This window comes from Prionailurus bengalensis, chromosome X (genome assembly GCF_016509475.1).
Source record: "Prionailurus bengalensis isolate Pbe53 chromosome X, Fcat_Pben_1.1_paternal_pri, whole genome shotgun sequence".
Classification (NCBI taxonomy): Eukaryota; Metazoa; Chordata; class Mammalia; order Carnivora; family Felidae; genus Prionailurus; species Prionailurus bengalensis.
This window is the reverse complement of record NC_057361.1, coordinates 28747179-28769106: the sequence shown is the minus strand read 5'-3', so window position 1 is coordinate 28769106 and position 21928 is coordinate 28747179. Positions and strand designations below refer to the sequence as shown.

General features: G+C 35.2%; 1 protein-coding gene across 6 annotated transcripts in view; it reads left to right on the top strand.

The window, feature by feature from the left end:
* DMD (dystrophin) overlaps window positions 1-21928 on the top strand; it is a 2018590-nt gene that overhangs the window by 168420 nt on the left and 1828242 nt on the right. For all 6 annotated transcript variants that reach the window (XM_043570319.1, XM_043570321.1, XM_043570317.1 and 3 more), the window contains exon 2: window positions 5360-5421. In XM_043570319.1, the coding sequence (XP_043426254.1) occupies window positions 5360-5421 (62 nt within the window). The remainder of the gene's footprint in view (window positions 1-5359; window positions 5422-21928) is intronic.

The window sequence follows — 21928 nt, the reverse complement described above, 5'->3', positions numbered from 1 at the left end:
TGTTTATCTTCTCAGAAACCACTACAGTGACCAACAGATGCTAAGTATTCTTTAAGTAATTAGTTTTTGTAGATATTCTATAAATTCCTACATAAATAAATGATGTCATTATATCTGCAAATCAGCTCTCTGAGTTAAAAGGCAGTTAATGCCTTTATTTCACAGATAAAAGAGACTGAGGTCTGGCATCTCGAGGGCCGCCATTCTCGTAAGTCCTGCACTGGGACTGGAAGCCACTTCCCCTGATTTAATGTTCTCTCACTTTGCAAACTTTATTTTTGTGTGGTAACTCTTGTGAATCATGAATCTTGCAATTTAATTATCTCACATTTATAGGCGACTGAGGGTCTCAAGAATATAAAAGTTAATAATAGGGCAAAAGGTCATTGCAGTAATCCTAGAAAATATGAAGAACCAGATTTATTGGGTAAAAAACAACTTTATTGGAAAGGGTTGATTAATTCTGAGATGAAATACAATTTTTATGTCATGATAGAAAGCTAATTTTATATGAGTTTTCCCTATAGGGAGAAGAAAATAAAATGTTGGTCACTTTTTGCAATTTGTGAAGCAGTAGTTCTTCACTCCTTGACACCTCCAGGGAACGGTTTTCAACTAAATTGTTCTGACAAAGATTTTGTTCTTTGCCTCTCACATTAATATACTCAGGCATATTTTCATTAGTAAAAGAAAACCAGTTTAAAAAAAAACCCTAGAGAAAACAAAATAGAATATGTGCTTCTTGAAATGACTAAACAGCAGTATATAATTACTTCCTAGTAAAACAAATATCATTCTTTTCTCATCCTCTTTGTTGTTGATTTCACATTCATATCTTACTGTAGACTGTGTGTCTATAATTACATATATGTTTTAAGTACCGAAATAATCTCTAAGATCTATAGCAATTTATCTTATATGTATGTTTGTGTATATCAACTTCAGATTAACTATGGATATGTAACTGTGCTTAAAATGATCAACTTCAAAAAATTTTTTTAAGTTTATTTATTTTTGAGAGAGAGAGAGTGAGAAAGCAGAAGCAGAGGAGTCGAGAGAGACGGAGACCGAAGATTCAAAACACCCTCTGCACTGATAGCCCTAAATTGGCACTGGAACTCATGAACCATGAGATCATGATCTGAGCAGAAATCAGACACTTAAACAATTGAGCCACCCAGGCACCCCTGAAATGATCAACTTTTAAGTTATATGAGAAATACCAATGGAAATGGATAGATTTAAATATATAAAAGTAGGGGCGCCTGGGTGGCTCAGTCGGCTAAGCATCCGACTTCGGCTCAGGTCATGATCTCATGGTTTGTGACTTCGAGCCCTGCGTCGGGCTCTGTGCTGACGGCTCAGAGCCTGCAGCCTGCTTCTGATTCTGTGTCTCCCTCTCTCTCTGCCCCTCCCCCGTTCGTGCTCTGTCTCTCTCTGTCTCAAAAATAAATAAACGTTAAAAAAAATTTAAAAAAAATAAATATATAAAAGTATAAATTTTTGGTGTAATAAAAATGAAATGAAAATGAAAAGAAATATGGCCACTTGGGAATATATATTCATTCACTGAGTAAGTAGCTTAATTTATGACTGTGGTTCTTAACTTGGAATTCATGATAATAGGAATCTTCTACAGGGAGGTCAGTGGAACCTATGAAACTGTATGTAAATATGTCTGTATAGACATTTTTTTAATGTAGAGAATGATCATTATTTTTATCAGGTAGTCAAATGGAGTCCACAACTTGAAATGTTTAAGAACTAGTGATTTATTAGCTCATTCCAGTTAATTTTAAAATATCAAGTGTTCAATAGATTCATGAGGAGAGGATATAAACAAATATTTTGATAAATGTAGAAACATGTAGAAGAAGTTTCTAAAACACGTCCTACTAAATTAGGTTCTCATTAACATGAGCATCAACTATCTCCTTATATCTAAAGAAGTAGCAATTGCTTTAAAAATAAAAGTACCAAAGCGTCTATCAGCAGCATAACCTCATTCTTTCTAGTACCACTAAAAATTGGTATGACCACTGGTAAGGTAATAAGACAATATTTAGTAAAAGCCATAAAAGTTTTTTTTTTTTTTTTTTTTTTTTTTTACTACTGATCCATTAATTTATTCTGGGGCAATTATATACCAGAAACTGAAAGAGAAAACATGAAGATGTTCATTGTGGTGGAATCTCTAATAGCAAACAAAAGGAAATGGCAGCCCATATGATATTTATGATAAAATAAGTTTAGAAAGGCAGAATATTATTGTGACAATGTAAAATATATATTTATGGGGATTGTAATATGTAGACACATAACCTTAGAGTGATAATTTAGTATCAATTTTAATATTAATTTTAATATTGGGGCACCTCAGTAGCTCAGTCAGCTGAGCATCCAACTCTTGATTTTGGCTCAGTTCATGATCTCATGGTTCCTGAGTTCAAGCCCCCATTGAGCTATGTGCTGGCAGCATGGAGCCTGATTGGCATTGTCTCTCTCCCTCTCTCTCTCTGCCCCTCCCCCACCCACGTTCTCTCTCCCTCTCTCTCTTTCAAAATAAACTTTTAAAAGATATTAATTTTAGCATTAATTAATTTAATTATCTTAAAAATGTTTCCATAATATTAATCTATGGCAAAACTTGAGCACTAAATATCAATTAGTAAGTACAGGAGCCTTATTATTTAAAATAGTAACAAACAGATCATCTCACATCTTAAGGAAGGTTCATATTTCAAATCTGGATAAATCCATGTAGATGTGCAGGTTGTAGACTATACAATTCCAGGATGTCATTCACATAGATTACAGCATACATGGAATTCCTTGGATTGTTTCAAATAGAGGCTCTGAAATCATGGTTATTTTGTATTTGTGTTAATACGTTCAGCTTTTGTGACTTCGATTATCTTATGGCACTCCATATTATCTATACAAACAATGCGAAGTTGTTGATGTGAAAAGCCATGGACTTTTATTCAAATCATCTGTATCAGGTTCATGTCTGTGATGTACTGGCTTTATTCCTTCTGAGCTTGAATTTTTTACTGTATAAAATGGCAAATTTCCTATGGATTGAGATGACGTATATAAAACAGCTCTATGAACAATAAGATACTAATAAATGTTATATATTTTATAATAAAATCAGTCATAATTCACTAATAGCATATTTTTCTTGTATTAAAAACGAAGTAAACAAGAAGACCTGGTGAAGATGTTTATATGATGAAGTTCACCTTTAGTGCTGTTTACACAGGAGATGCATACTCTTTTGCACATAATATCAAGGTTTCCCTCCTGCCTTCAAGGCCTGTCTACAAATCACTCTTTGTACATATAATTGAAATCAATAAAAATATTGCTTTACTACCTACTTTTCACTGAAAAGTACATGGAATAGATCTCTTCAAATGTCTTCCTGTTCAGCTTTTGATGAAGGTGGTTGGGCTTGTTTTAAAACCTTAAAACGTGTGCCTTCAAATGACTCCTTTACTCTCCTGTGTCTGACGGGATTTACACGCACATAGAAGAAAAAATAGGTAGCATTGCAAGTGAAGCCATTAACTTTTAGGAAAATATATATGCCATTGAGACATAGATGTACTCACAAGTCTTCCTGCAGCAAGTCCATGAAAATGGTGAAAAGTTTGACCATTTGAAATGTTCTGTTAATTTATTTTCTTATTATCAGAAGGGTAGTACTGAATTTAGGGAAGTATATTCACGAGAGGCTAGATTAGTTTCAGAAACTATTACTATTTTTATTTATCCACACTTGTCAACAAAGAAAAAACTTCCATACTGTAACCATGATTTATCATGCACTGTATAGTTAATGCTGATATTTGGCCCAGTGCTTAGTAGTTTGTGCGACTAATGAAAATAAGAAAAAAGGATTTTGTGATGCTAAATAAAATTTTGTCATCCCGGAAAACAGTTTTAGGTTTATTATTCATCCACTGTTATGTCATATCACTTAAGAGTATCCACTTATAGATTAATAATGTGCTTTAAAGATAAACAGATGTTCTTAGTACATGGATACGTTTGTCACAGGACAGTTGTTCTTTACAATAGACCATCTTTTTTAGGGAGAAGTAGTGGAGATTTACTGTTGAAAAAGAATATGCCAGCAAATGAGGTTATTTTGTTAGGGCATTTCAATAACGGTTCTTTTGACCCAATGTAAATAAAATGTAAAACCTCTCCATTTTAAATCTCTCTCAGATGTACTGATTTATTAAACACTAATTAACATGATTGCATTTCCAGTAATTTAAAGGTAGGCTTTGGCTTTAGAGAAGGATTTCAGTAAATCAAGATTGATTATTTTTCTGTCCATATAACTCCATACTAATTTCCAACCTGAAGAAAAAGACATAATTTTTAAAAGCCCGAGTTCTGTGAAGCTGTTTCTTAATAATTTTCCACCGTAATCTCTTGGTATAGGAAGCCCTTGGAGATTTTTCCTTTGAGTATTTATATGTAATCCACCAAGGATATCATTTGCATTTTGATTTGAAATTTCCTGATTTTTGGATGCAAAGAGGTAGTGGAAATTTTGGAGTTGTGAGATATCCCCTCCTCTAAAGCATTTGCATGTTTATCAAATGTTTGCGGAGATCTTGGTTTGTGCAGACAGTGCCAGTTTCTGGGATGCAAAACCATGCTCCTGTAAGGGGAGGGGCTGTGCCAGGGGCCCTTATTACAAAAGAGGGGAAAATCATTTCTCTGTGGACTGGGGATGGGGGTGAGGGTGTAAGAGGAAAATCACTGGAATAGTTTTTCAGAAGAGATAACAGATAATGGGTTCTTCTGATAATACTAGAGTATTGACTGACCATAGGATAATAAGTAGTATCTGCTTGGGCGCCTGGGTGGCTCAGTAGGTTAAGCGACCGACTCTGTCTCAGGTCGTGATCTCACAGCTCCTGAGTTTGAGCCTGCGTTGGGCTCTTGGCTGACAGCTTGGAGCCTGGAGCCTGCTTCAGATTCTGTGTCTCCCCCTCTCTCTCTGCCCCTAACCCACTCGCATCCTGTATCTGTCTCTCTCAAAAATAAGTAAACATTAAAAAAAATAGTAGCTGCTTTATTCAGATAAGACTACTTTTCTGTAATGCCTTTACATAATTTTGGAATGAGTATAGATTTGACCATATCCATTATTTTTCACATGTCATTTTAGTTTGGATGCCTAATACCAACATCACTTCTGTTTAACTTCATTATCAATGAATTTAATACCAACTATAAAATAACACTAATGCATAATAACTGAGAGTTATTTTGGTTGTGAAATATCATATTCAGAATTCTTAACTCTTAATCTTTTTAAAATTTTACATTACAGATGAAAGAGAAGATGTTCAAAAGAAAACATTCACAAAATGGATAAATGCACAGTTTTCTAAGGTAAGGATATTATGTTACTTCTCTTTTAAGATAGAATGTAAGTGATTGAATTTTCAAAATGAACTCTACCTGTGTAAATTTAAATGTCCATATTGTTTTTATCATAGTGTCATTTTGCTTTAGCTGTGCAAATGTGGGAATATTATGTTGACTTTTAATTAAGGAAAAAGCTGGAGAATATATGGTAAAGAGAAATCATTTAATTAGAGAAAATGTGTCTTTGAATCTTAATGATAATGTGAGTTTCTTTAATTACATCAGTCATCGAAGAATCATAACAGCAGTCTTCCGCCAAGTACTTGGTATATGTCACACATTAGCAGAAGATCTGAGGGACTTTTACTGTCTGGAAGTGATCATTTTTTGGTCCCTTTTGGTCTTTACCAGCTCATGAAAAACTCGTAGAACTGCCTTGACTCTGTTTGGCCCTATCACGTAGGGCATGTGTCAAATAATTTAAGATAAGAAGATTCTCCTCTTTTTCTGCAGGCATCAACCCATGCTCTTCATAAAATTTATTTTGCAAATGCAACTTAATTTATAATCCATAGATGGCACAACTCCAGATAGTTATGTGTGTGAACACAAAGTAAAATGTTCTTACCTTGAAAACTAGCAGTAAGAGTACCATGTAAAGAGGTTTATGTACATTTTGAGGTTAGAAAGACTTGGATTTGTATTTAATAACTCTGCATTTAGGCAAATCTAATGCCTTGTGAATCATTTTTCCATCATGTATATGAATATACATATATATTGTTTACCGAACAAATCAACTCCTAATAATGGGGATAGAAAGGTAATAAAATATGGTCCCCATATTCAAGCTTCAGGAGAAGTAAAATAGCTAATAATGGTTATTTTGCATGTGATAAGGAGGATTAACAGGGTCAAGATAGGTGAAAATTCTGACCACAGTGCCTGTCGGGCTTAATGTATGTGAATCACTCTCTTCATGGTTCTGTCTTTTTTTATAAAAAGTATTGGGAATGGATCCAGAACAGTCTACTGGGAGAGGCAATATAAAAAGTGTTCCTGGGGCGCCTGGGTGGCTCAGTCTGTTGAGCGTCCAACTTCGCTCAGGTCACAATCTCACGGTCCGTGAGTTCGAGCCCTGCATCAGGCTCTGTGCTGACAGCTCAGAGCCTGGAGCCTGCTTCAGATTCTGTGTCTCCCTCTCTCTCTGGCCCTCCCCCCGTTCATGCTCTGTCTCTCTCTGTCTCAAAAATAATTAAATGTTAAAAAAAAAAAATTAAAAAAAAAAGTGTTCCCATTACTATTACAAAAGGCTTTCAAGTATCATCCATTGTTAGTGATACTTTGTGGCAGAATTTTTGCCAGGTAATCTTCAATATTTTAGCAAGAAGTAAAGTTACTGAATTTTAGATATGCAAATTTCATTTACATTTACTTAATTAACAAGTAATAAGTTGTTAATACAGAACTTTACATAATAAACATGAAACAGGAACGCGTATTTTAGAAATCTAAACTTTTTTGGAACTAAGTAGGTACAAGTAATAAAAAAAAGTTGTAACAACACTAATGAAGAAGAATAAATGAAAGCTAAAGTCAGAAATATGTAGGATAGGAATTCCTAATTCCCATAATATATACCAGATGGATGTATATGGTGTGTGTGTGTGTGTGTGTGTGTGTGTGTGTGTGTGTGTGTATATATATATATATATATATGGATGTTTATTGCTATATCTACTGGTCTCATTAAAATTTTCTAATTTTGGAATTTTGAAACAGGCAATGGGTAAAAGTTTTCAAACAAATATACAGACAAATCAGAATCATAAAGAGATTTTTTGAAATAATAAATGTGACATAATACTATGAAACTTTGAATTAAACCAATGAGTTGTTTTAATAAGGTGTGTAAACATAACGAAGGCAAACACTGTGAATTCTCATTCCCACAGATCTACCTAGATCATTACTCTCTATACATTGGTATTTCAGGTGTCATTTACCACAACTCGCATTCTACTATACAAACCATAGCTTGATATGCTGCCTTCTATAAATACTTTGCTGGCACTGCCTTAGAGCAATTTTTCCCTACCCTTATGAGGGCCTATATTTTAAAGGCTGTGAAATAATTACATGTTTGAGTGCATTGAGTGTTTTGTCTAAAGTATCCCCACCTCCAAATTCAACTTCTGCTTATTCCATTTATTTTCTAAATGTTCTCCCTCAACCTGTTACAGTTGGATCAGGAGAGTCACCAAAGTTTCATATTTGGGAAATATACTAGATATCAGGAATATAAATATTTACAAAGACAAAAGGTATTTAGAGATAAAATTTATATATGTGTGTGTTGAATTTTCATTTAGAAAATCTGAAGATACATTTTCCATGTTACCTGATTTTTTCTTGTCAAGACTTCAAGTAATGACTAAGCTTTTGTAGTGAGAATTATGAGAAAGCTAATTGAGTCAGTTTATACCAATTGATGATACCAAAAGATCAACATAACTGAGATATGTCAACTGACACATATTTTTACTACATGGCATTCACCAGAATTCCAGGCCTGTATGAGACACAGGATTAGTTTAAATTCAATCTTCAGATCTCATGGAACCTACACATTTGGGAGATACTGGGTAATTACTAAATGGAGTAGCCCTGAGTGGGCTGTACCGGTGAGAGAGTGGTAAGCCCAGTACTCTGGGCTAGAATGAATCTAGAAACCTGTATGAAGAAAGTTCTACTGACTGAGAGACTCTATAGAAAAGATCCTCAAAGAGCAAACCACTCGAGACTGAGAAAATTGGATGCCACTGAATGCAGGAATGTATATTTTCTTTGTAACCCCAATGATCTGAACCAGTGCACTAAATAAATATAATAAATGCAATTTGGACAGTAGTACAAAATTTAAGTATATGCTAAGTTTAAGGAAAGAGGAACAATTCTGACAGAGAACAATGTATTGAAGAAGACTTTAAAAGAGAGACAAAGCAGTGAAAAATTATTATCTGTCTGTGTGGTAAATTAGACCAGAGAATACACATATAATAATAAAAATGAATACAATAAGTTACAGTGCTTAACAGTGACGTTCACACACATTCATTTATATAATATTTGTAAAGTATTAAGAGACCACAAAGTAGTTCTCCATTATTTTATGAAGTTACATAAGGGATATTTAAGGGGGGAAATGTGACTAAATAAAGCCTTATGGTGTTGTGTCATTTGAAGCCAAATGTACCTGTGTAGTAAATCCAACTAACTTTTCACTTTTCCAGTACCATTTTAAAATAAACTCTATCTCTTCTTCAAAAGAAGTCATCTATTAACTTTCAATTCCAAAAATTTCTACTAGAATATGATTTATCACATCTATTCTATAAAGATGAGCAAACATTATAAATCTCCACGTAAACACAAAACCATTGCTATGTAAGATTAATTCAAGGTGAATATTATATTCATGTAATTTGTAGATATTTTACAATCCTAAAAATGTTTACTGTTTACTGCAAATATGATTCACACAGTAGGAATCGCACAGGTTCATTCACACAAGCTTATTTAAGGAAAGTACACTTGAAATTATCACCCAAAATAGTCTTGTCATAAAACTTGTTTGTTGTTTGTGTTAGAGAAAAAGCAGTCTTTGCTGGGAAATATTTACTACTAAATCAACTGAAAGATTTAAACTACCTCCCAGTGAGTTGTATGATGGTTTTGATCCTACATTGGATTTAGTGATTATCTTTATTTCTGTCCTCCAACTGCACTTTTCTGTCTGATTCTTCCCAAAGTAGTAGACGTCTTGATATTTTATTTAAATTAAGTAGAAATGTGTAATTAGTTTTGTCTGTGAACTTCCCAATGGCCTATGATATGATGACACATTTATATCTTCATTGCCACAGCGTATATATCTATACCTAAAAAGCCAGATTTTACCCTCTGGGGATAATGATAATACAAGATATAATTAACTGGTATAACATACATTTCCCCCCAAATTTATCATTATTTATCTCCTAGCCAACATGATAAGTATGATGTCATACAGATTAACGCTAAAATTGTGAGTCAGTAAAGCAGGCTTCTTTACACAGCTCTCTATCATGAGACTTAGGAAAAATTTCACTGTGTTGAATTTATTTCAGAAAGAAAGGTAAACATAGAATAAAAAAAATGCTTTGAGTCTTATTTCCCTTATATGTCCATGTCTGCTTTCTAAGAAAACATATTAAAAGAGCTTCGTAAATACTAAAACATAAACAAAGAATATTGCCATTTTTGTTACTGTGTAGTATATTTTCTGAATTGAAGGATCATATATTTATGCAATTTTCCTGGATGGTTGCTCACTTCTTTCTTGAACACAATTTTGGCTACTTTCCTCGGACAGAACGGGGAGAGTACAACATTTATTTATGTTTTATTATCCTACTACACTCCGTATGCCAATCCATGCCCTCAACACACATATGCACATGAACATACATGGACTCACACTCAGTAAGCATTTTATATGTTTAAAATGAATCAGTTTCATTATACAAAAAGAAACATAATGAGACATAGAAGCAAAACTGTTTTTCTGAAATAGGTAGCAATATGTATATGTTTACTCTGTGTCAGTTCAAAACTGATATACAGCTAACAAATTTATATACAGCTCCTACTCAAGGGGCCTGATATAACATAGGTGATAGAATAGAAGTATTGTATTCTAGAAGGATCACCATAGGAATAAACTCCCCACTCTGTCCCTGGCTTCCTGTTTGTCCCTACTATTTGGTATCCGAAAGAATTAGTTTACTAAATAAAATGAAGGGCAGTGAACTGTATCTCTGGATCATGATAAGCAGCTATTCAGGAGGAAAATTTTCCTTTACCCTGAAATGTTCTTTTGGCTGGTCTAAGAATTAAATTGATATGAGACAGGTTAACAGGAGAAAACAACAACAACAACAACAACAACAACAACAACAACAATAAAGGTAAATTACATGCACACTTAAGACCATTGGTAACATGGAGATCCCCCAAAAAACGACCAAGGCCTGCAGCTTTTATACATTTTAGACAAAGGAGCTGACAGAATAAAGAAACCTATGTTTGGAAGCTTCAATTGATAAGGAATTTTAAATAGAATTTGTGCTGGGGTAGCAAATTAGTAAAAGTGACAAGGTTTATTTACATAGCCTCTGGTTTATATAGTTTCTTTAGCCCTTAATTCCCTGTCTCTGATGGTAAGAACGTCTCTTTACCTCCTGGCACAGAGAAGATAACTTGTACGTGAGACATTTATTTCCTGCTTTGAGAGGGACAAAGGCAAGTCAGAGTGTTCTTCTTGCCCTCTTTCTTAAGTAATTTTAATTCAAAGTAATAATATGCCACCATGGCATGTCTTAGGGAGACCTTCCCTGAGCCCTAACACAGCACATACAATGCTTTGATAACACTTGAATTATTTGGTACAGTTGTTTGGGTGAGATGAATATTGGTACAGGAAACTATAGACCTCCTCATTTCTGAAATTGTGCAGATTAGAAACTTTGTTCCTGTATATCCTCATATTAATTACACTATTCAATAATATCTTTATGGTTGTTCTAGTGATATCATGAGATAAGTATTCACTGTGAGTGTAGGCAGCTTGCTTGAGGTAAATGGAAGCTGGAACCCAAGAAACTGGACACTGAAATCCATGGTATTTTCCATATCTGTGAATGTTGTGACAATTATTCCATCTACCAAGTGCTCTGCTTTTCTTGGGACTCATCTCAGAATTGATAAGTTTGAGGACATTGAAAACTTGAGAGTAGAAGGTGTTTAATGCTTGCAATACCAGGTGATGCTTTATAATCTACCTTCAAAAGTTTAGTAACCCCATAACTCAACTGTTGTTGAGGGAGATTTGTAGTTGATTATTTCCAAATGATTTCTGATATATTAAATGTGAATACTAGCACTTGCTGAGTTTGGGTAAGTGAAGTAATCTAGTTATCAATATAAATAGCTACGTTGTGAGTATTTTTATTTATTAATATGAATTTTTATTTCCACTGATCACAAATTATTGTGTATAAGAGAGAATTTAAATATTTATTTAAAATAATCTTAGGAGAAATATGAAATATTGCTTTACTGGCATTGTGGACTCTTAACATCTACACTAGATGTTAAGATGACTTCTAGAATGATGTGTCTGTGTTTGTAATTGAGATAATTATGCTAATGGTCTAATCCACTGAGAACCATTCCCTTAAATGTTTTCTTGAATCTAATCTTTGCAAAGTACCCAAGTAAGAAAGAACATCATTCAGTTAGTGAAAGGAAAATTGGATTGTGATAGGTCTCACTATTTTTAATGAAAGACAAATAATTTATTGTTTATTTTGTAGGTCTGTCTTAGAAAGATGTTCTTTATTAACACACTGTTTCTGAGTTCTTAATAATTCTAGATAGTTTTAGAAGGTACACATGTTTTGCTCTTTAAGCTACGATGGTCTGAAATGTCTTACAAGAAAATTGGAATTGTTGATTGCTATACCCTTATAGTATAGAGTGGTTTCAGTGGCAGGCATATTTAGCTGGAAAATGTAAATATTTACCAATTAGCATGATTGTTCCTAGGGAAAAAAAAATTCTGTAGCTGCTAGGCAAATGCATTAGTTTTCTGATTTATTTTGTCTTAGGGCCCAGTATAACATTCTAGCAAGACAGCATATATTGAATTTCGTCATTTATTTTAATTTTGAGAAAAATAGTTGGCACTCTGGTACCATCCCACCAGAGATAGAGGGTTGCTAAAGTCACCTTTCAAGATTCAACAAATACCTATTGATATTTGTAGCAGACATATTATATACTGTAAAAAGCACAAGATACCTTATTTTTTCTTTTCTAAAAGATTATTTTCTGAGGGAAGAAACAATTATGTATACAACTAATTAAAATAAGATATTTCCTTTAATTTATTACAAGTGTCATGGGAAGAGAAGAAAGAATGCCTGCTTAGAGAGGATGACAGCTTTTTGTTGAGAGGTGACATTTAATTTGAGATTGTCCACATGAAGACAATTTAAAGGGAGGTGAGGTCATCAAGAATTGCATGTGGAAATACAGAACAATTGGGGCACCTGCATGGCTCGGTCAGTTGAGCATCTGACTTCAGCTCAGGTCATGATCTCACAGTTTGTGAGTTCAAGCCCCACATCAGGCTCTCTGCTGGCAGCAAAGATCTGGCTTTGGATCCTCTGTCCCCTTCTGTCTCTGCCCTCCCCCACTCACACTGCCCTCCCCCACTCACACTGCCCTCCCCCACTCACACTCTCTTTCTCAAAAATAATAATAAAAAAAAAGTTTTAAACCTGTAGCATAAGGTGCCTTAACAACAACAAAAAAACACGGAGTAATTGAAGAAGCTTGGCCTATCAAGTGGTGCGTGGCCAAGGAGATCTGTGTGAGCAGAAAATGGAGGATGTGAGAGAACATAAAGCCATTCCTGAATAATTGCATTGTTGTTGGGGCCAGTTGGTCCAACAGTGAGACATTGGTTTAATCATATTAATATTCTCCTTCTGATTGAAAAATGCTAAAACAATAGGCAATGATAGAGCGATTAGACTGCCCTACTACTACCAACCCTTTCTGCAAAATTGAGTATGAAGCCTACATTTTACACTTAGGGAATAGTCATGTGAATCTAAAATGAAAATGCAAGTGGGTTACATTTTTTTTTTTTTAGAGTTCTTTGATATCACGCATACTCATTACCACACTGCATCAGAATTACCTAGAGAGCTTGCTAAAACAGATTACTGGGGCTCATTGCCAGAGTTTCTGATTCCATAGGTCTAGCAAGAGAGCCCAAGAACTTGGAGGTTCCCAGGTAGAACTTGTTCCTATTATTAAAATTTTCTACAGCTCTTATGTCAGGTAGTGAGTAAATATTTTGTATATACTGTCTATGCATTAAGTTGTCCTTCATAAAAAAATCATTTATATTTAAGGAAACATGTTTTGACAGAAATACACACAAAGCCTACATTCATTAACTTATTTATTGAGCCCCTATTACAGGTCATGTGCTCTAGATGTTTGAACATGGCAGTGGAGAGAACAAAAATCCCTTTAATCATTGAGCCGTATGATTAAGATGAGTGAAACCAAACAAGGAAACATTTAACAAATTATTATGACATTCTCTGTATTTTTTTGTCATTTTGTTTTCTTTTTCTGAAACTAGAATAGAGAATTTCAAATACTGATGGATGCTAAGAGGAATGTTAAAGTAGGGTAAGGAAAGAATAAGGTGGGTTGCTATTTCGTATAGTGGATCCTAAGAAGACCTATCTAAAAAGACATATAAGAAACGTGATGGAAGAAAAACACTTCCAGGCAGAAAGAAGAACATGTACAAAGGTCCTGAGGACAGATTGTGTGTTTAAAGGACAAGACGGTGCTTGATTTAGAGTGATTGGGGATGAGTACTATCAATTACAGGTGAAATGGTATTGGGGGGACAAATTAGGTAGAACCTGTTGACCATTGTAAAGGTTTTGACTTCCCATGGTAGATTAGGAGCTGAGCGTTTCAAGCAGTGGCTGGAAGCAATGTAAATTATAATGTAAGATATAAAGGTAGAATTTGAGAAGTAAGCTAAAGATTAGTGTAATAATCCAAGTTGGGTGTGTATATGGGACCGGAACTAGGTTGGTAACCATGGACCTGGAGGGAAATGGTCATAGTTTGGAAAGTACATATAATGGGATTTATAGACGGACTAGAAGATGTGGAGATAGAGGGGAGATAAATAGTTTTTCAAAAACAATTGGTTTAAAAGTTTTAGCCTGAATGTAAAGAAGGGTAGAATGACTAGTTACTGGAGTAAGAAAGACTGTTGAAGGGGAGAGTTTAGTAGGAAAGTATAGGTAAATTTCTCATGTGAAATCATTGAAAATAATTTTCATTTTACTATGTTTTCATGGAATGAGTATTTTCAGCTCCTTAAATTAACCTTAAGGTCAAAAATTTAAAAAGCTATCTGAATCTTAAGACAAAAATTATAAGATACAGAGTACCTCTATCACTGTGTGTGTGTATATGCGCATACTGCACATGTTTGTGTGAGAAATGTGCATGTAAATCTAGTACATTTGCGTTGGAATTAACATGATCTTTGTGTCTCCCATGTTCTATGTTGGATAGCCAGAAATCAATGGAGTCAGCCTTGATTTACCAATAGTTTCCTTCCTTCCTTCCTTCCTTCCTTCCTTCCTTCCTTCCTTCCTTCCTATGTAGGACCTATGTCAAATGCCTTATAATTATTGTTTACGTATGTTTTACATGTACTAAATGAGATCCTTGAGGGTCTGAAATTTGACTCAGTCATCATTGCGTACTCAGCCCTGAGTATATTTCTTCCTGGTGTACAATGATATTCAATAAATATTTACTGAATGAATGGAATGAATGGAAATAAAGGAAGACAGGGAGAGAGGAGGTGAAACTGAAGTTGGTCATACTGGCCATTATCTCAGTCCTTTCTTCTGTCAACACTTTCTCTTTTTTGTTCTTTCATGTCTTAAAATACCATCTCTGTCCAGGGCCTAATCCTGAGCTTGATCCTTAGGATGCATTGCAGGAACTGATTTTTGAGTATACAACTTCCAAATACACATTTGTAACACTGAGCTCAAGACCCGCATTTCCAAGTGCTTCTGGAACCTATCCATCAAGCCATGGGAAAGTCCTGGTAGGAGGCCAAGATAATATAAACGAAGAAAACTTATTTAGATGGAAACAACAAGGATTGGTTAATGCTTCGTAAAGGGGAGCCAGGAATGAATCTGATGGATGCAAGATAATATCTTGGGACACTAAGCAGATATAGATACTCTAAATTGGGATAGGAACTCAGGAAGAAAGGAGAAAAGGTATATTTGGGGGCTATTGACCACTTTGCTATTAGATATTCAAATATTTGGTCTAATGTGGTAGGAGGCATTCAGGAAATAAGTATAAAGCCTGAGTTTTAATTCTAAGTTCACCACTTAGTGTAAACTTAAGTAAATTACTAAACATCCATAAGCCTCCACTTCCCCATCAAATATTTATTTAAAATATTAAAAGGTGAGCTAGAAGATACTATAGATCAGACATATTCATTTACAAAACTAAAAACAAGAAACAAATTTAACAAGAAACTTTCAAAACCTGTATTTAAAACTCTTCCTAAAGATTCTAAAGAAAATTCAAAGGGGAAGGCCTACCTTGTTCCTAGAGAGCATGATTTAACATCATAAATATGTCTGTTTCTTTAAGTTAATGTTTAAGTTAAATGACATTGCAGTGTAAGTAACTTTTTCCTTTGGAGTTAGACAAGCTGACTTTAAAGGTCATATACAGGGCACCTGGGTGGCTTAGTCAGCTAAGCATCCAACTCTCGATTTTGGCCCAGGTCATGATCTCACAGTTTGTGAGTTCAAGCCCCACATCGGGCTCCGTGTTGTGACATTGCAGACTGGCTTGTGGTTCTCTCTCCCCGCCTCTCTCTGTGCCCCTTCAGCACTCTCTCTCTCTCTCTCTCTCAAAATAAATAAACTTAAAAAAATAATAAGAAGAAGAAATAAAGTTTATATAGAAAAATAAGCAAGCAAAAAAAAAAAAAAAGAAAAAAACCCTGAGAGTACTAGTGAAGGGATAGCAAACTCAAAGAAGACATATAAAATTATAATGTAAAATTTTGGGGTAAAAAATCTGTAATATTAAATTTGAATTGAAAATTTCATTAAAAACTCATAACTTCGTTAAATGTATTTTCTTTTTTTTTTTTAATGTTTATTTATTTTTGAGACAAAGAGAGACACAGCATGAACGGGGAGGGTCAGAGAGAGAGGGAGACACAGAATCCAAAGCAAGCTCCAGGCTCTGAGCTATCAGCACAGAGCCCGACGTGGGGCTTGAACTCACGGACCGTAATATCATGACCTGAGCTGAAGTTGGACACTTAACCCACTGAGCCACCCAGGCGCTCCTAAATGTATTTTCTAAAAATAGATTTCCTGTCAACTGGGAAGGCCTAGTAACAATGGATACACCTTAGCTGTAATGATTCTAACAACACTCTGTTCCAACCTGAATGTGTGTGTATATTGGGGGCGGGGAGTGATCTCTCCACACCAACAGCAATTCTGGGACATCATCTGGGTTTCCTATATTCCACCTCACTGCTGACACTCTTCTACCCAGAAATAGTGTCAGATTCCACAGGTTAAAGATCCAGTTCTACAAGACTGCCCCCACCCAACTTCAGAATTAGTCACCAAGTCCTGGTTGTCACCTGTACTCCTGATCCACTGGCTGTAGATTAGAGATTTCAAAGACTCCCTCCCTAGGTTACATTAATTATCGAGAGCTGCTCATAGAACCCAGAGAAACATTTTACTTACTACATTACCAGTCTATTAGAAAAGGATGTAACTCAGGATCATCCAGATGGAAAAGCTGCACAGGGCAACGCCTGGGAAAAGGGTGCTGAGTGTCCAGGGTCTCTGCGTGCACCAATCTCCCTACATCTCCCATGGTTACCACCCTGGAGGTGTTCCAAACCCCACCCTTTTGTGTTTTTATGGAAGCCTTGTTACCTAGGTATGATTGATTAAATCACAGGCCATTGATAACTGATTCACCTTCTAGCCCCTCTCCCCTCCCCAGTAGGGGTTGGGGGGAGGGATTGGGCAGGACTTTGAATTCCAAACCTCTGATCAGGAAGTTGATTCCCCTGGTAACAGCTCACTTCCTAGATTGCCCAAAGGCTTTCCAAAAGTTGCCTCGTTAACATAACAAAAGACAGCTCTTTGTTCTTATCACTTAGGATATTCCTAGGGTTTTAGGAGTTCTCTGCCTGAAAGTAGGACAAAGGACAAGTGTTTATTCCTTATTATAAATCATAGTATCACACTGGCACTCAGATGTTCCTTGCTAAGTATCATCCCAAATTAAAAGGAACTACAGTTCATTGGAAGAACATCTGATTTCAGATTTTGGGCAGGTAATAGGTGTGAACCTTGAAACCTTTGGTTTCCTCTATACCATTGAGGAGGGCACCTGTTGGGATGCACACTGGGTGTTGTATGGAAACCAATTTGACAATAAATTTCATATTTTAAAAAAATAAATCACTTTTAGAGTTAATATTTTTTCCAGAAATAAATTTTATTTCTTAAAAGAAAAAAAAAAAAAGAAACCTTTGGTTTTGTCATAAGGCAAGCAAGTGCATCTCCAAATCTTCTTCTGTTCTATTTACATTTATAGATTTATACCTTTTTAAAAAATTTTCTTTCTGTCTCATTTTACTGACAGGCTTCAGATAAAAATTTTTAAAGTATATCTACACATTCAGACTAATGTGTTTTCCTGATTTTGAAGGAGAAATAGATACATTTAGAAACAGTGAATGTTGGCTTAGATTGTCTCTACTGGTCTTTTCAGGAATCTGGAACATTGTTTATTACCACAAAGGATGGAAATGTTTTATTTCACTATGCCAGTTTTCAGGAAAAATTGATTTAGCCTCTACCTTTTAAGAATAAAGGCAAAGCAGAATGTTTTATATTACAGATTTTATTACCATAACTGACTTTTGAAGAATTGAATACACTTTTGGAATGTCAGCAATATTCCGTTGCTGTTTAGGTATGCCTCATTATATAGTATGCACATATATTTTGAAAGAAGCAGTTCAAATGAAGATTTCCTCTGATAGTATTCTAAATAAGCTATGTAAGTAGAGTATTATTGTAGTAGACATTGGAAATTTAGTCAGAGCCTGTATTTAAGGCATTTTAATCTATCCCCTCAGGATCAAATCTGTCATCTAAGTCATAGTAACCACTAGTTTGGATTAAAAACAACAATTTAGAGATCATTAAGTATATTGCCTGATAGTCTAAGATCCTGAACAGTTACAATATATATTATATTTAGTGCCTTTTCTCTTGTAGGGATGGAAGAATGTTCTTTTCTTCCCCCTGAAGGTTCTTTGGGTGGTCTAATATTTAAACTGATATAAAACAGATTGAATGAAAATTTAATTTCATACATATGGGAGCCCTGAAGATAAGAGACTCAAGGGCAAATTAGGGCAGTTGAGGCTTGTATGCCATCCTGAGCTAAAGAATGGCACGGGGGCCTGGGACTTCAAAGGGGAGGAAGGTATTTCACTCTACGATAAGAAGAGCAGATAGATAGGTCCCTCAGATCCAAAGTTATTTCTGATAATAGCTGTCTTTCTGGGCCAGGCCCCCTACCTAAATTCTTTTAGGTAGTTAAGTAAGAGGTAAATGTTTTTCTTGAGTCAGCTAGGTGTTGATTGACTTCAGCTCAAAATAATCCTCAAACCAAAGTGGCATATTTTGGAGTGCCATATTTTAGAGTGGCCTATTTTGCTTCTCCTCACTATTTTATCCTAGTTTTAGGTCGGCTAATCAGCAAGCTCAAATTATAAAACAAATAGTGCTAGCTTTCTTCTGCTCTGCAAAATGCATAAAATCATAAAGATTTTATTCTTCATGCATAACAACATTTGTTGTTTGTTTTCGTGTCGATGAGAAGATGTGTGTGTGTGTGTGTCTGCGTGTCTGTGTTTCTTATTCAGTTTTAGGATTTCTGGTAGCAGGTGTCTATGAGAGTATTTTTTCCCATATGTTTTTGAGAAGATAAATCACCCATAGATATTATGGTCTAACTATGTTGCACTGGTCATTTGCATATTATACTCTTAGCTTCTAAGTGAAAAAATATGATGGATCAGATATATACAGGCACAGATGGTAGAGTCAACTCTGCCATTTGCAAAGTATTTTAGTTCTTTTTTTTTTTAATTTTTTTCAATGTTTATTTATTTATTTTTGGGACAGAGAGAGACAGAGCATGAACGGGGGAGGGGCAGAGAGAGAGGGAGACACAGAATCAGAAACAGGCTCCAGGCTCCAAGCCATCAGCCCAGAGCCTGACGCGGGGCTCGAACTCACGGACCGCGAGATCGTGACCTGGCTGAAGTCGGACGCTTAACTGACTGCGCCACCCAGGCGCCCCAGTATTTTACTTCTTGAGTGTGAACAGAACCAAAAGATGAATGAGTAGGTAATATTATTTTTCTTAAAAGATGAATTAGAATTTTGGGGTATAACAACTGGAATGTTATTTTGATTCTTTCACAGTTCTGTATGGTAAACTTTATTAGTATTAATATACAGAGTTGATACCTCTGCTTTTAAAAATCATATGAAGAATAAACATTAAAAACAGAAACAAAAAAGTGTTGAGGAAACTCAGATAAAGCAAGGTACGGAGGAGAACAATGATTGGAATATCAGGATAAAAAGTCCTATGAAAAAATCAAAAGAGGGGCACCTGGGTGGCGCAGTTGGTTAAGCGACCGACTTCAGCCAGGTCACGATCTCGCGGTCCGTGAGTTCGAGCCCCGCGTCAGGCTCTGGGCTGATGGCTTGGAGCCTGGAGCCTGTTTCCGATTCTGGGTCTCCCTCTCTCTCTGCCCCTCCCCCATTCATGCTCTGTCTCTCTCTGTCCCAAAAATAAATAAACGTTGAAAAAAAAATTAAAAAAAAAAATCAAAAGAACTAGGGTTTTCAGCCCAAAATAGAAAATTGAATAAGTGGTACCTTTCTCATGAATTTTTTTCTTAATCCCCTTCACCTATTCCATCCATCCCCTGACCCACCTCCCATCTGGTAACTACTATCAGTTTTTTCTCTGAATATAAGGGTCCGGTTTTTAGTTTGTCTCTTTTTTTCTTTGTTCATTGATTCTTAAATTCCATTTATGAGTAAAACCCATGTGGTATTTGTCTTTCTCTGAGTTATTTTACTTAGAATTATATCCTCTAGATCCATCCATGTTGCTGCAAATAGCAAGATTTCATTCTTTTTCTTGGCTGAGTACTATTCCTATATATATATATATATATATATATATATATATATATGTGTGTGTGTGTGTGTGTGTGTACACATATATACATTATGTATATATACATATATATAATATATGCACACATTATACACACACACACCACATCTTCTTTATCCATTTATTTACCAATAAGACACTTGGATTGCTTCCATAGTTGGCTGTTATAAATAACGCTGCAGTAAACATAGGAGTGCATGTATCTTCTCACATTAGTATTTTTGTATTCTTTGGGTCGATACCAGTAGTAGAATTAGTGGATTGTATGGTAATGCTATTTTTAAGTTTTTGAGGAACCCCCATACTATTTTCTACAGTGAATACACCAGCTTGCATTTTCACCAACAGTGCATGAGGGCTCCTCTTTTCTACATCCTCACCAACACTTGTTGTTTGTATTTTTAATTTTAGCCATTTTGACAAGTATGAGGTGATAGCTTTTTATGGTTCTGATTTGCATTTCCCTGATAAGACTGATGTCCAACATCTTTCCATGTGTCTGTAGGGCATGTGTGTCTTTGGAGAAATCTCTGTTCATATCTTCCGGCCATGTTTTAATTGAATTATTTGGGGTTTTTTTTTTGTGTGTGTGTTGAGTTGTGTAAGTTTGTTGTATATTTATCAATATGTCATTTGCAAATATCTTCTCCATTTTGTAGGTTGTTTTTTAATTTTGTTGATTGTTTCCTTGCTGTGCAAAAGCTTTTTATTTTGATGGAGTCCCAACAGTTTATTTTTGGTTTTGTTTCCCTTGCCTCAGAAGACCTATTATATAGAAAGATGTTGCTATGGCCGATGTCAGATAAATTATTACCCATGTTCTTTTCGAGGATTTTTATGGTTTCAGGTCTCACATTTTGGTCTTTCACCCATTGTGAGTTTATTTTCGCACATGGTGTTAAGAAAGTGGTCCAGTTTCATTCTTTTGCATTTTGCTGTCCAGTTTTCCCAACATCATTTGGTGAAGAAATTGTGTTTTTCTCATTGCATATTCTTGCCTCCTTTGTTGAAGATTAGTTGACTATGTAATTGTGGGTTTATTCTTGGGCTTTCTGTTTTGTTCCACTGATCTGCATGTCTGTGGTTGTGCCACTACCATACTGTTTTGGTGACTACAGATTTGCAGGATTTCTTGAAACCCGGGATTGTGATACCTCCAGTTTTGTTCCTCTTTTTCAAGATTGCTTTGGCTTCATATTTGTTCTTAAAAGGCTTTCTTTTGTCTTGCTTAAATTCATTTTTAATGACCTGGATTTGCTAATTAGGTTTTACATACATGTAAAATTAAAACTACGTAATAAAGAGTTGGTTGAACACACAAAGATAGTCTCTGATAGAGTAATATATAATGGAAAGAACCTGCAAAGGAGCCATCTACCTTTTCTTTACGCAAGAAAAAAAAATAGTCTGAGAACTCTGAATGTCTAAACCCCTTGAATCATAATGGGAACTAACTCAGATCATTTGTGAGTAGTTTTCAGTATTTGCAAAAGACTGAAAAAAAGCAATCTTTTCAGCAGTT